The sequence below is a fragment of the Thalassophryne amazonica genome, chromosome 7 (assembly GCF_902500255.1).
Source record: "Thalassophryne amazonica chromosome 7, fThaAma1.1, whole genome shotgun sequence".
Classification (NCBI taxonomy): domain Eukaryota; kingdom Metazoa; phylum Chordata; class Actinopteri; order Batrachoidiformes; family Batrachoididae; genus Thalassophryne; species Thalassophryne amazonica.
Window position 1 is genome coordinate 76,549,903 of NC_047109.1, and position 16,403 is coordinate 76,566,305.

At 41.1% G+C, this 16,403-nt stretch overlaps 1 protein-coding gene across 4 annotated transcripts in view; it reads left to right on the forward strand.

The window, feature by feature from the left end:
* The window catches only part of cacng6b (calcium channel, voltage-dependent, gamma subunit 6b), a 30,192-nt gene that overhangs the window by 12,743 nt on the left and 1,046 nt on the right, over window positions 1–16,403 (forward strand). For 3 of the 4 annotated variants that reach the window (XR_004561839.1, XR_004561840.1, XR_004561838.1), the window contains 3 exons: window positions 5,535–5,672; window positions 7,052–7,450; window positions 14,395–14,399. Coding sequence is in view for 1 of the 4 variants with exons in the window: in XM_034174612.1 (XP_034030503.1) it covers window positions 5,535–5,672; window positions 7,052–7,272 (359 nt within the window). In the remaining 3 variants the exon portion in view is untranslated. Of the gene's footprint in view, window positions 1–5,534; window positions 5,673–7,051; window positions 8,525–14,394; window positions 14,400–16,403 lie in introns of those variants that run through there. The other variant, XM_034174612.1, reaches the window with a different exon arrangement.

The window sequence follows — 16,403 nt, forward strand, 5'->3', positions numbered from 1 at the left end:
CACCAAACTAGACACCATCCAATCCCTGACTGTAACATGAAAGCCTGTCCACAAAATCACAAACAGGATAAAAGACACAGTAAGCAATCCCTTTATTAATTTGATACAGTCACCAGATATTTATTTAGTCAGTACTTATAAACACTGATGGGAATAATGTTGTTAAAATAAACACCGTTACAAACACCGTTATTTTTTCCAGTATGGGTAATCTAACTACTGTTTACGTCCTTACAACGCCGTTGCTATCACTATAATTAAGATTATTGCAGCTGTTTTCATCTCTCAGCCACAGCTACGAACAAGCGAAAGGCCATTGCATAAGTGATGGTGATTGGCAAAGAAAGGGTAAAATTTCAAGGTAAGCCAATCAGAGGTGGGGGGGCTTCATGCACAAATACAAACACAAATACAAACACAAACACACAAGCCCTTGCTCACACACAAACTGTACACAGCATTAGTGTTTTTCAACTGGAACTACAGACATTACTTCCTCTCACTGAGATAAAAAGCAAGAATGTACGAGGTCTGTCAATAAAGTATAGGTCCTTTTTATTTTTTTCAAAAACTATATGGATTTCATTCATATGTTTTTACGTCAGACATGCTTGAACCCTCGTGCGCATGCGTGAGTTTTTCCACGCCTGTCGGTGATGTCATTCGCCTGTGAGCACTCCTTGTGGGAGGAGTCGTCCAGCCCCTCGTCGGAATTCCTTTGTCTGAGAAGTTGCTGAGAGACTGGCACTTTGTTTGATCAAAATCAAAACGGGATGCAGCCGGCGCAGTGCGGCGGCACAGGAAAAACACCTCCGTGTTGGTAACCATTTGTAAAATCCAGGCGGCTTTTGATGGCTTTCAATGGAGTGAGTATATGAGAAATTGTTTAACAGCTGGACATGTTCCAACTTGTCCTTAAGGCTTCCAACAGAGGTGTTTTTCCTGTGGCGGAGCGTCGCGGCGGCTGTGAGCCGACGCTGCAATCTGCCCGCACGTCTTTCATTAAAAAAATCTCCTTTAACAGTGGAATATCCGGATAAAATGCTGAAACCGACTTCTTCTGAAACTTCTCTGTTCTCTCACGACGTCCTGGATCAATAGAGCCTGAAATGTGGAGGTTTTCAGCTTGAAACAGGCTGACGACGGCGCCTGAGAGCGCTGCGCGACGTCTCGCTCCGTGGGAAGTCCTTAAAGTGACAGTATCACCTCAAAATCTCTCATCAGCCGTTAAAATTTTCACCGAAAACCAGCTTCATTTTTCGAACCGTGTCCACTTCGATGTGCCTCACAGGTTTAGAAAAAATTTTCGATCAAACAAAGCGCCAGTCTCTCAGCAACTTCTCAGACAAAGGAATTCCGACGAGGGGCTGGACGACTCCTCCCACAAGGAGTGCTCACAGGCGAATGACGTCACCGACAGGCGTGGAAAAACTCACGCATGCGCATGAGGGTTCAAGCATGTCTGACGTAAAAACATATGAATGAAATCCATATAGTTTTTGAAAAAAATAAAAAGGACCTATACTTTATTGACAGACCTCGTATATGTGAACGAGCATAATTTAATTTTAGATTTATTTGATGTTCGCTTGTGGCCTGTTGAAGTGCATAAATATCAAAAGTTCTAAAATATATTTTATGTTTGATTGTTCAACTATTATAAACATAGTAATGATAATATTTACAATAATGTATTTGATTTGACTGGCGTGTTGCCCGTGGGGATCCATGTGCTCTAGATTGGGTAGTGTTTATAAAATAGGTAGATGACATTTATCAAGGATGGTAATAAATTATGCAAAGTTTCTATAATGATTTTAATTGAAAGTGCAAGAAATTAAATGAGAAAGTTTTCTGAATATTTGTATTTATTATTTGGCACATTTAATTGATGTTGTCATGTTTTATTGGCAAGGTTGGCAAGGTTGAGATATTTCCTTTGTTCAGAGCTTGTCTGGTCTCAAGCCCAACGCTTAGACCATCACCTCCCCCTGTCCATGGTGAATCCTGCCTTTTGCCCAATGACCACATGGATAGGTTCCAGACTCTGTGGCCCATAACATGAAATACCTAGTTTAGAAAATGAATGAATATTAGAGTGATAAATTGCATCATTTCTTAAGTGATTAGAGAAAAGGTGATATGACATAATTACAAAGACAGTGTTTTTATTTTTATCTTTAATTTGAAAAACTTGATACCTGACTAATTTCTGTAAAGTACAACCCCAATTCCAATGAAGTTGGGACATTGTGTAAAAATGTAAATAAAAACAGAATACAATGATCTGCAAATCCTCTTCAACCTATATTCAGTTGAATACACCACAAAGACAAGATATTTAATGTTCAAACTGATAAACTTTATTGTTTTTGTGCAAATATTTGCTCATTTTGAAATATTTGCACACAAAAAAAGTATCAGTTTATCATAAAATGTTTTTATTTACATTTTACACAACATCCCAACTTCATTGGAATTGGGGTTGTAACTGAATCCTAGTATTAATTCTAGTAGTCAGGGTCCTCCCTGGACAGGCTTCGGGTCTACAACCAATTTAAAGTTTCCAAATCACCTACCTTGCATTTCATTAGAAAATGGAGGAACCCAGAAGCACCAAGTGGGAATCCACACAAGCATGGGGAAATCATGCAAATGCCACACAGAAAGGACCAGAAAGGACCAGATCAGATCTGAACCCATGGCCTTCTCATTGTGAAGCAACAGTGATTGTCATTGTCATTGTGCCGCAAAAAAAGTCCTATATTAATAAATCAAATTTTATGCACCCTGAGGCCCACTACTGTCAGAGCTTAGGGCCCCTGCACACATAGTACGAATGTGGTCGAATTACGCATTACCTCCAATGCCTCATACACCTGTTGCTACAACTATTTGCGCACACTAGAGGCTGAAAGACGCTGTGAGAGCCCATTGAACCCTCTCGTGGCAGGTGTCAGCCAAATTCCAACTGACACACACGAACATCTAACACTGCTCACTTGGCACTTAGAAAATGTGTGGCCATTCGCACTATCATCACAAAAACAGTGCCCCATGAGTATGGCTTTGCAAAAAGACACAGTGACACATTGATGTGTGCGCTGAACTGACAGGGGGTGTGGCCGCCGATAGACCTGTGGTTCTGGACATCCTGGCTGGGGAACACATACCGTGTTTGGACGGACATGAACTAACAACTGCCCACTGTGACGCACGTGTGTCTGCTTGCTGTCCTCCTGTGGACATACATAAAAACATATATCACTGTTGCAATGGGCTGCAGTGAGCACGCGCATGCCACACACATTGACAGGCTACGCCAGGTGAAATGGACCATCAGATCATAACATGCAGCCGGCGATCTGAATGTCACATCACCCACGTGAGCTCTGTTCCACATGACACGGTGTCTGTCCTGTGGTGCGCTGTCCACAAGACACGCGTGTCAGGCAGGACACGCACGCGGGGCCGGCTGGACATGGTGCCAGCAGATGTGGACATGATGAGAGCACCCTGCTTCTCATTTATGTCATTTCATTGCTGTACATCTGTGACCATGGGTCATCCACAGAGGAACAGATGGATCATATTTGTATTGTTCGCTTGATAAGAGGGAATCAATAAAATGTGGTGTTTTTATATGGTGTGTGGTTGTATTTTTTAAAATATGTCCATGTCCTTCTTAATATCAGGCATTTTCCCGTACCTTTTATAAGACAGTGATGGTAGCTCAGTGGAAAAGTTTGTGGCTGGCAATCAGAACTTTTGGAAATTGCAAATCCCGTTCAAATCCCGTGATTGACATGTTTTTTTTTTTATATATATATATTTTCACAGCCGCTGCGCGATGTGGTTATACATGCTGCAGCTGCTTGCACTGTGTTCCCGTGTGCACAAAACAATCGCAGTGGCTTCGTGCACGCCTGCCCACTGGCTCAATATTTTCGTGGTTCACTCATAAGAGTTGTTCCGCCATGATTCACCCTGATTTATACTTAGTCGTACTTTGTGTGAAGGGGCCCTTATCCTCGTATTCCATAGCAGACATGGATCAGAATCTACAACTATCCCTGGACATGATGCCAGTCCATCACAAGTTACTTACCCAACCACGGCTGATACCCAACTGGATTGATCTTGAAAATGCAGATGAAGTGTCTTGTCCAACGACATAAACAGGTCACATGACTGAGAATCTCACTGAGCTACTCTGGGAAGTTCTAACAATCAATAATTGAATGTAATGGAATAGGAATGGAAAAACAAACAAACAAACAAACAATCCAACCAACAAACAAACAAACCAAACTCATAGTAGACAAGCTTGAATCTTCGACTGGACTGGGCTGCTTCTTGCGTCAAGCAACGCAGTCCACTCGAAGATTCAAGCTTCTCTACTATGGAAACCACCTGGACAACTGAGAGCCTTCACAGAAATCAAACTCATCACCACTGTATTATCAAAAATGTAGGGTGCCTAAAGCCTTTGCACAATGTTATACATCTAAATTCAAATAGGTCTGTTTGTCTGTCTGTCTTACAGGTATAGGAATTGCTTGACTGTATGTTTGTGTGTGTGTGTGTATGTTTGTATCGTGTTCGATTTGTCAGTGTTGTCTTGACAAAAACTCTTGAAACTTGGTGCACAAGGTTAACTTATTAACACCTCAAAGGAGCTCAACATTATTTGTGTTTTGATTGTCACTGTGGCCACCAGATGCCAAGTCTCAACAACCTTGTGAATGTGATAACTTGATAAAGTCTTCATAAACAGCACAGTCTCACATTTTTTTTTCATGCTCCCATGACAAAATAAGTCAAATTGTCATGACAGGGGTTTTTTAACTCACTATTACTAACCCTACTCCTATCCCCAACCCTATCCTTAACCATAACCTAATCTTACTCCTTCCCCTCACCCTAACTATAGCCCCCCCCCCCCCCCCCCCCGCTTCACTTTTGATTTCGTGCAGCCATCACGGAATGAATTAGAATGAATTCGTGCTGTCGTGATGAAAATGAGGCGCTTTTTGTGACAATATCACGAACCAATAGATTAATGTATATTTCATGCTGCTGAATCACGACTTGCCGTGAGACTGGGTTGTCATAAACCACAATCACACTTGTTACTGTAGATTACGCCTTACCTGGCACAAGAAGGAGGTTTGGCTCAGCAGTGCAGGTTTTGGTAATTAGTGCCTTTATGTAATTGATAGATCCTTAAAGTTTATGCAGTGTGGCACAACACACTATTATTTTACAAAACTAGCATGGGTGTACTGGTTTCGCCTGTCCACATGGTTTATAATGCCAACAAAATGTGTTTGAAGCTTTGTAACTAAAATCATTCTCACCATAATTGAATTTTTAATTAGAAGCTTCAAAATTTTGATGTGTGATGTATTCAAATTTAAGCGTGTTGTTTGAGATAAACTGTCATAAAGGTTTATTCATGATGTATAAGTGCTTTGTAGAATACATTTCACCTTGAACTACACATATTTATCTCTCTCTGCTCTCTTTCACAGGTCTAAATCTGGCGGCAGCTGTCTTGGCACTGGTTAGTCTGACAATGATGGTGATGGGCTCCATCTGTATCATCATGTCCCTCAGCAAAGGAGGACACTTCTTTCTCAAGCCAGCCTCCTTCTGTTTTATCCTGTCAGGTGGGATTTCATGTAATGTACGCTGAGAAATATGCTTCTAACGTGATCTACCATTAGAATAGGAATGAACACCCTTCAGATCTTCGACTTAGAAGACAACTGATTGATGGTTCGTATTTTTGTTCTTGAACAATTTTTTTAACTGCATGCAATATGCCTTTTTGGCTTCTCACTCATAGCCAAAGCAAAATCCCCACTAGCCATTTTCACAAGAATGTTGTTGAAACACAGTGATTTGTTTTTGTACATTACAGGATAACTACAGTCCAAGTCTTTAGGGTCCTGGTGCTTCATGTCTTACTGTATGAGTAAGACTTGGAAACTGACTGGTTACTAAGGCAGTGACTAGATGTGTTTGACCTGTGTACTTGGCTACTACTGGAACAACTTTGTGTCAGACAAGTGGTTACTTAGGTTACTAAGATAAGGAGTATCCCTTGTATTGTGAGGGAGCGTCGGCTTTGACATTTTGGTCATGTGGCACATTCCTCCAGGTATGATCAAGAGTGCAGTCGCGGTTAAGGACTCCAGGGGGGAAGGGGGAGGGAATGTCCAGGGGTTCCCGTTGCTTCACCTGCCTGTGGCAGATAGATGGTGACTTTTCACAGGTGGGAATGGACTGGTTCTTTGCCTGGGTGGTTGGCATCCAGGACCCAACGTTGTTCCGTGGTATCATGGGTGAAGTGAAGCATGGCACCAGCTCATGCTCCCAGACTTGACTTGACTTGGCAATGGGCAGGTAACTCAACAGGATAAGGAATTGATCTACCTATTTGTAGACCGGGTTTGATTCCTGGTCACACTGCTTGTCTATGTCTTTGGACAAAACAGTTCATTTGCATTGTCCAGTCCACCGTAAATGGGAATTGGCCTTTTCTGTGGAGGTTACCTACAATAGACCGGCATCCTGTCCAGGAGGAGTTGTAGACTATCATCTGCTTCACGCCGTAACAGGGGTCAACAACCTTGTGTCTGGAGATCACTTACCCTGTAGTTTTTCCACATGTACCACTTGTAAGGACAGCTAAATAGCCAAGACAGGTGTTTTCAAACTCTTGATTGGCTGACCGCACATGACAACTGCTCTATTGAAAGTTAGAAAACATGCAGAACAGGTGAACTCTATGAGCAGGGCTGGTAACCCCTGTGCCACAATATTAAGGTATAAGCACTGAGACCCTTTGGGATGGTGTTTATCCAGCCCAATGGTTTAGGACTTACTTTTTTCTTATTCTACTGGTAATATGTAATTTCTAAGTTATGTGCATAATTTGGGGGGAAAAAGACTTCTCTAAAATAGCATCACATCTCCTAACTCAGATGTTCAACACCTCAAACCTCTGACATTCCTTCACCTGTCTCTCTATCCACCTCTGCAGGTATAATGGTGCTGATTTCTGTGCTGGTGTTCCACCAATCAGTGTTGGCCTTACTGTCCAGCAATCACTCCATACCATTACACCATGAGCTGTCATGGTCTGTGGCCTGTGTGGGTTCAGCAGGAGCCATCCTTATAGTCGGGGGACTTCTTTTCATCATCCTCTCCCTTCCATTCAGCCCTTGTCAGAAATGTTGGCCCTATAAGAATAGCACCACCTAGCACTTGTGCTCACAATCTGCACATTTTTGACATTTTGCTTGAGAGCGAGTGTAAAACTCCTGTTTCTTGAGCTTGCTCTTGGTATAATTCACCTAAGGTCTTAATCAAACTTACAAAGTTATGACACATAAGGATAAGCCACCCAGAAGTAGTTTTTTTATAACTTGCCTTGATTGTTGTTGAGTGTTATGCTGTGTTTACTTAAATAAGTCATATATATGCTTGTAAGTGTAAATTATTCTAATTATTCAATCATTGTGCTCAGTTGAAAATCACTTTATCATCTAGTTAAAAGTCTTTAAACAGCCCCATCATAGTGCACAAGCAAAAGAAAAAGTCCCCATGGGAGATGAAAATTGGAGATGCTTTAATTTTTGACTCCTGGACAAACTAAAATTTATCACAATTTTTAGTGTTTACCCCATAATTCAGGAACTTTAGACCCCAATTTAATTTTATTTAGCGATGTGAAGAACTTGACGTGTATGGTGGTTTATATCCCAACATACAATTTGCCCAAACTGCAGGTTTTTAGAAATAAAACCACAAAGCTTTGTACACTGGCAGTCATCCCGAATCCAGAAGTTTCAAATAGTGAAGGTTTGTCAGAAATCTGACAATGACCGACATCGGGACAGGCGTTCTTTGACATACGACAATAATGCATCCTCTTGGTTTTCCATCATTTTGGTTATTGTTTCTGTGATGGATTGTGGTCAGGTTACTATATATGCATACTGTATGTCCATGAAGATAACACAAAAGCAGTGTCTGCAAAGTGACTTTTGATGATGTCAGGTCAAGTCTGGGAGTACAAACTACAGCTTTTACAAATCTTAAATTTCAACATAATCGGAGCATTAATTAAAAATTCTTGATCCTTTGTAAATCCACCTGAATTCACCATGTTTTGAAAAAATGTTCCCAACAAACCTCTGATTTTTTTCATACTTTCACAAAATAATGTTATTATTTATAGTAAACACCAGGCAGATTTTCAGCCATATATCTTCATTTGTTTTTGAGATATCGGTGCTTGGAAATGGGCTGTGACACTGATTTTAAGTGATTGGTACAGAAAGAGATGCCAAGTTCAATAAGTCATTACTTGTGAGCTATTCACACTAGGTGCATGACATTTTCAGGAGTTGTTCTTAGGTGCAAGACTTCTCAAACTACTGTTAAAAAAAAGACCCACAGTTACATATTTGCCATTTTATAAGTTGCTGCACTGAAAAAAGTGAAACATCAGAGCACTTCATTCAAAGGACTTATTTACATTGGTCTAATGGAAAATTGTGGTTTCCAGTTTAAATGTGCTGGAATCACTTCACCAAATCATAAATATACATTGTGAAAAACTAAAAAAAAATTTATATCATTTTTTAAAGTTGATCCAAAGTATCTTTTTTCAGTGTGAGAACTGTTAAAATGTTTGTTTGTGCTTTATTTTGCCCTTTATAGCTCCACATTAAAGCAGAATCAAATCTTTTAAATTTTGGTTTTTATTTCTCTGTAGTATTTTTTTAATAGTTCAAAGGCAATACCAAAATATACCAAATTAAGCATCAGTTTTGATACCACTTGCATTTAAATCAAAGTCAGTGTCATGGCCATTTTTAAAGCCCCAAAAAGTTCTTCCTTTAGCTGTCCATTGGGGGTTGTGACAGCAGATCACCCATCTCCATCTCACTCTGTCTTCTGTAACTTCCTCTGTCACGCCAACCATCTGCATGCACTTCAATCAATCAATCAATCAATTTTTTTATATAGCGCCAAATCACAACAAACAGTTGCCCCAAGGCGCTTTATATTGTAAGGCAAGGCCATACAATAATTATGTAAAACCCCAACGGTCAAAATGACCCCCTGTGAGCAAGCACTTGGCTACAGTGGGAAGGAAAAACTCCCTTTTAACAGGAAGAAACCTCCAGCAGAACCAGGCTCAGGGAGGGGCAGTCTTCTGCTGGGACTGGTTGGGGCTGAGGGAGAGAACCAGGAAAAAGACATGCTGTGGAGGGGACCAGAGATCAATCACTAATGATTAAATGCAGAGTGGTGCATACAGAGCAAAAAGAGAAAGAAACAGTGCATCATGGGAACCCCCCAGCAGTCTACGTCTATAGCAGCATAACTAAGGGATGGTTCAGGGTCACCTGATCCAGCCCTAACTATAAGCTTTAGCAAAAAGGAAAGTTTTAAGCCTAATCTTAAAAGTAGAGAGGGTGTCTGTCTCCCTGATCTGAATTGGGAGCTGGTTCCACGGGAGAGGAGCCTGAAAGCTGAAGGCTCTGCCTCCCATTCTACTCTTACAAACCCTAGGAACTACAAGTAAGCCTGCAGTCTGAGAGCGAAGCGCTCTATTGGGGTGATATGGTACTACGAGGTCCCTAAGATAAGCATCACTCTGAGACAAGACCTTTCTGATTTTAGAGATATTGCGTAATGCAAAAAAGCAGTCCTACATATTTGTTTAATATGCGCTTTGAATGACATATCCTGATCAAAAATGACTCCAAGATTTCTCACAGTATTACTAGAGGTCAGGGTAATGCCATCCAGAGTAAGGATCTGGTTAGACACCATGTTTCTAAGATTTGTGGGGCCAAGTACAATAACTTCAGTTTTATCTGAGTTTAAAAGCAGGAAATTAGAGGTCATCCATGTCTTTATGTCTGTAAGACAATCCTGCAGTTTAGCTAATTGGTGTGTGTCCTCTGGCTTCATGGATAGATAAAGCTGGGTATCATCTGCGTAACAATGAAAATTTAAGCAATACCGTCTAATAATACTGCCTAAGGGAAGGCATGTATAAAGTGAATAAAATTGGTCCTAGCACAGAACCTTGTGGAACTCCATAATAACTTTAGTCTGTGAAGAAGATTCCCATTTACATGAACAAATTGTAATCTATTAGGCAAATATGATTCAAACCACCGCAGCGCAGTGCCTTTAATACCTATGGCATGCTCTAATCTCTGTAATAAAATTTTATGGTCAACAGTATCAAAAGCAGCACTGAGGTCTAACAGAACAAGGACAGAGATGAGTCCACTGTCCGAGGCCATAAGAAAATCATTTGTAACCTTCACTAATGCTGTTTCTGTACTATGATGAATTCTAAAACCTGACTGAAACTCTTCAATAGACCATTCCTCTGCAGATGATCAGTTAGCTGTTTTACAACTACCCTTTCAAGAATTTTTGAGAGAAAAGGAAGGTTGGAGATTGGCCTATAATTAGCTAAGATAGCTGGGTCAAGTGATGGCTTTTTAAGTAATGGTTTAATTACTGCCACCTTAAAAGCCTGTGGTACATAGCCAACTACAAAGATAGATTGATCATATTTAAGATCGAAGCATTAAATAATGGTAGGGCTTCCTTGAGCAGCCTGGTAGGAATGGGGTCTAATAAACATGTTGATGGTTTGGATGAAGTAACTAATGAAAATAACTCAGACAGAACAATCTGAGAGAAAGAGTCTAACCAAATACCGGCATCACTGAAAGCAGCCAAAGATAACGATACGTCTTTGGGATGGTTATGAGTAATTTTTCTCTAATAGTTAAAATTTTGTTAGCAAAGAAAGTCATGAAGTCATTACTAGTTAAAGTTAATGGAATACTCAGCTCAATAGAGCTCTGACTCTTTGTCAGCCTGGCTACAGTGCTGAAAAGAAACCTGGGGTTGTTCTTATTTTCTTCAATTAGTGATGGGTAGAAAGATGTCCTAGCTTTACGGAGGGCTTTTTTATAGAGCAACAGACTCTTTTTCCAGGCAAAGTGAAGATCTTCTAAATTAGTGAGACGCCATTTCCTCTCCAACTTACGGGTTATCTGCTTTAAGCTAGAGTTTGTGAGTTATACCACGGAGTCAGGCACTTCTGATTTAAAGCTCTCTTTTTTAGAGGAGCTACAGCATCCAAAGTTGTCTTCAATGAGGATGTAAAACTATTGACGAGATACTCTATCTCACTTACAGAGTTTAGGTAGCTACTCTGCACTGTGTTGGTATATGGCATTAGAGAACATAAAGAAGGAATCATATCCTTAAACCTAGTTACAGCGCTTTCTGAAAGACTTCTAGTGTAATGAAACTTATTCCCCACTGCTGGGTAGTCCATCAGAGTAAATGTAAATGTTATTAAGAAATGATCAGACAGAAGGGAGTTTTCAGGGAATACTGTTAAGTCTTCTATTTCCATACCATAAGTCAGAACAAGATCTAAGATATGATTAAAGTGGTGGGTGGACTCATTTACTTTTTGAGCAAAGCCAATAGAGTCTAATAATAGATTAAATGCAGTGTTGAGGCTGTCATTCTCAGCATCTGTGTGGATGTTAAAATCGCCCACTATAATTATCTTATCTGAGCTAAGCACTAAGTCAGACAAAAGGTCTGAAAATTCACAGAGAAACTCACAGTAACGACCAGGTGGGACGATAGATAATAACAAATAAAACTGGTTTTTGGGACTTCCAATTTGGATGGACAAGACTAAGAGTCAAGCTTTCAATGAATTAAAGCTCTGTCTGGGTTTTGATTAATTAATAAGCTGGAATGGAAGATTGTTGCTAATCCTCCGCCCCGGCCCGTGCTATGAGCATTCTGACAGTTAGTGTGACTCGGGGTGTTGACTCATTTAACTAACATATTCATCCTGCTGTAACCAGGTTTCTGTAAGGCAGAATAAATCAATATGTTGATCAATTATTATATCATTTACCAACAGGGACTTAGAAGAGAGAGACCTAATGTTAATAGACCACATTTAACTGTTTTAGTCTGTGGTGCAGTTGAAGGTGCTATATTATTTTTTCTTTTTGAATTTTATGCTTAAATAGATTTTTGCTGGTTATGGTAGTCTGGGAGCAGGCACCGTCTCTACGGGGATGGGGTAATGAGGGGAGGGCAGGGGGGAGAGAAGCTGCAGAGAGGTGTGTAAGACTACAACTCTGCTTCCTGGTCCCAACCCTGGATAGTCACGGTTTGGATGATTTAAGAAAATTGGCCAGATTTCTAGAATGAGAGCTGCTCCATCCAAAGTGGGATGGATGCCGTCTCTCCTAACAAGACCAGGTTTTCCCCAGAAGCGTTTGCCAATTATCTATGAAGCCCACCTCATTTTTTGGACACCACTCAGACAGCCAGCAATTCAAGGAGAACATGCGGCTAAACATGTCACTCCCGGTCTGATTGGGGAGGGGCCCAGAGAAAACTACAGAGTCCGACATTGTTTTTGCAAAGTTACACCCGATTTAATGTTAATTTTAGTGACCTCCGATTGGCGTAACCGGGTGTCCATTACTGCCGACGTGAATTACAATCTTACCAAATTTACGCTTAGCCTTAGCCAGCAGTTTCAAATTTCCTTCAATGTCGCCTGCTCTGGCCCCCGGAAGACAATTGACTATGGTTGCTGGTGTCGCTAACTTTACATTTTGCAAAACAGAGTCGCCAATAACCAGAGTTTGATCCTCGGCGGGTGTGTCGTCGAGTGGGGAAAAACGGTTAGAGATGTGAACGGGTTGGCGGTGTACACGGGGCTTCTGTTTAGGGCTACGCTTCCTCCTCACAGTCACCCGTCAGCCTGCTTTCCCGGCTGCTCGGGATCTGCCAGGGGGTAACTAACGGCGGCTAAGCTACCTTGGTCCGCACCGACTACAGGGGCCTGGCTAGCTGTAGAATTTTCCACGGTGCGGAGCCGAGTCTCCAATTCGCCCAGCCTGGCCTCCAAAGCTACGAATAAGCTACACTTATTACAAGTACCGTTACGCTAAGGAGGCCAAGGAATAACTAAACATTTCACACCCAGAGCAGAAAAGTGCGGGGAGAGACAGGAGAAGCCGCCATGCTAAATCGGCTAAGAGCTAGTAGCTATGCTAAGCTAGCGGATTCTAAAAACACGCAAAGTGAATATGTGTAAATATTTAGAGGTGATTCAGCAGAAGGAGTGCTTTAGTTAAGGCATGTAAAGATTACATGGGAAACAATCGTAATCTAGATAACTAGATCAATCTATGCGCAGATTTAAACAGCTAACAGATACAGAAAAACACCGCTGTGCTCCGGAAACAGGAAGTGATACAATACCGCAGTGAGAGCCAACCACCAGCCAACTTGGTCAACACATTCTCAAACCTCCTCTTTGGTCTTCCTCTTCACCTGCCTGGTGGCTCCATCCTCAGCATCCTTCTCCCTATATACCCTGGGTCCTTCTTCTGCACATGCCAAACCATCTCAATCTTAACTCTTGGACTTTGTCACCAAACTTGTCCCCCTGTGCTGTCCATCTCATATGTTCATTCTTAATCCTGTCCATCCTCGTCACATTTCAAGAAAAAGGAACATCTTTAGGTCTGCCTCTTGTCTTTTTGTTAGTCCCACGTCTCTAAGCTGTACAACATGGCTGGTCTCACTATTGACTTGTAAACTTTCCCCTTCACTCTTGCAGATATTCTTCAGTCACAAATCACTCCTGCCACTTTTCACCACCCACTTCACCTTGCCTGCACTCTTTTCTTCACCTCTCTACCACACTCTCCATTACTTTGGATAGTTGACTCAACTATTTAAACTCATCTGCGTTCACCACCTCTGCTCCTTGTAACCTTCTATTCCACTGGGCTCCCTCTCATTCACACCCATACTCAATCTTGCTCTGACTGACTTTCATTTCCTTCTCTCCAGAGTGTATCTGCACTTATCCAGCCTTGTCTTGACCTTCTCTCTTCTCTCACTACAGATTACATTGTCATCTGCAAACATCATAGTCCATGGAGACTCCTGTCTGATCTTGTCCACCAACCTGTCCCTGCAAACAAGAAAGGACTCAGAGCTAATCCTTGATGTAATCCCATTGCCACACTGAATGCATGCCATTCCTACTGCACATTACACTGCTGTCACACTGTCCTTGTACATATGCTGCACCACCCTCACATACTTCTCTGCAACTCCAAATGTCCTCATACAATATCACAAGTGATCTCTTGGCACCCTGTCATAAGCTTTCTCTAAATTCACAAATACACAGTATAACTCCTTCTGGCCTTTTCTATACTTCTCCATCAGCACTCTCAAACACTGGTGCTCTTTCTCAGCATAAAACCATATCTGCAGTAGCTGTCCAGAAATACTTGATCTCACCCAGTGCCTGTCTTATCATAACAACCATCCTCTTTCAGCTTCCACAATCTGATCCTTGGTCACTCTTTTCCACTTCTTCATCTCCAAAGTCACCCTACAAATCACTATCTGTGTCGTCTTCTGTAATGGTCATGAAATAGATGGGATCTATGGACTCAACCCCCTTCCCCTCCCCTCCCCAGCCAGCCTCCCGTCCTGGACACCAGCATGGTCTCTCAAAATTTCCTGTATATTTGTACTATCAAGTGTGTTGGTAGCATGGCCCAAGCAAAGGGTCACCCCTTTGAGTCTGGTCTGCTTGAGGTTTCTTCCTCAAATCATCAGAGGGAATTTTTCCTTAGCACTGTCACCTGTGTGCTTGCTCGAGGGGTTGGTAAGGTTAGATCTTACTTGTGTGAAGCGCCTTTGTTGTGATTTGGCACTATATAAGTGAAATAAATTGAATTAAATTGAACTATCCATTGCTGTCTAACTATACGGCCCCCTGCCACCACTTTAGAGTTTTCAATATCTTTAACGTTGCATCTCCTACAAAGGATGTAGTCCAACTGTGTGCACCATGCTTATGAAGATATACTAAGCCTGAAATTTTGTATGGTGTTGACGAAGAATACCATTATTTTTTGAAACTATGAACAAATTTGGAGACCTCCAGTGATTCCATTTGGACTGGCCCGCCTGTATAATCTTTAATTGACCCCTACCTCGCTATAGCTACCACTGTGGGAAGATACATTTTGTTTAAGGAATGGTACAATGAAACTGGATTGTAACTGTTGTTGGGCTACCTTTGGTCACACTGCAAATGTCCTTGGCTCATGGACTACAAATATAAAGTCTGTCCTGATATATTTAAAACAAAATGGCATGTCACATGCTACATGGCCTTGCCATACTAGTCAGGTTACATATGATTAATGATATGTGTGTGGATTTTGACATTTAATACTTGATAAACCTGCTGACATTTTATTGACTATTTATTACTTATGTTTGCTTTAAAACAGTTATGTGAATGCTGCTTCATTACATTAAAAGAATTTAAGATGGAATTATATAAACTGTGAGAAGAAATTTTATACATCAGTGAATTTTATGGACTCACTTTACAAGTTCAACTATGTATATAAAGTGTATGTGTATATTTTATGAATATCACTGTTTTGTAGTATTATCTGTAACATCTGCAGAATATTTTTGTCATACACTCACCTGATTGTAGCCCCTTATACATATTTCTTCTCATGCAGATGTATAATATGTTACCGGTTTTGCTTATAATTAAAAAAGTTTGAAAAGATAATAGCTTTGTTGTGTATGCCTGCACTGCATGCTGTCTGTTGCCAAATTTAAAATTTGTCCATTTGTAACCTCTCTTCCAAATGTCTCCCTCCCCCAAACTCAGCCCTCTATAATTAGGCCAGAGCTCATGCAAGCATTTCACTGCAGCGGATAGGAAACTTTATCCTTGAATTTCAATTATGTGTCCTCCACTCTGCACTTATACCACCGTACCCTCTCCTTCTCCTCAACTGATCCCAGTACTTCACTTTCTCAACTGTCTCAACCCTCACCTCCTCTCGTCTCTCCCACGACCCTCAGCGCCACAGAAAATGGCTCATTAGATGAATGCAATGCAATTTTGTACAGTGGTACACACAGTTCAGATAATCAGCTAACAGTTAATATACAATTATAGACTTTTTGATGAGGTGTACCCGTTGCTTATGCGGAACGAGGCCTCGGTGAACCCCCTGCGACCCGACCTTGGATGAAGCGGAAGAAATGGATGGATGGATGAACACATAAACTCATTAACTCATTATTTGTATAACAACAGTGAACAATGGACATGATAATTACATTCCGGACTCATGCCATTCCAGCAGGCATGCTAAATCATCTATATGTTTAAAAGCCAAGTGGCCTTGTGTACATGTATGTGTGCATACTTATGTGTGCTTAACTTGATCACTGAAAAA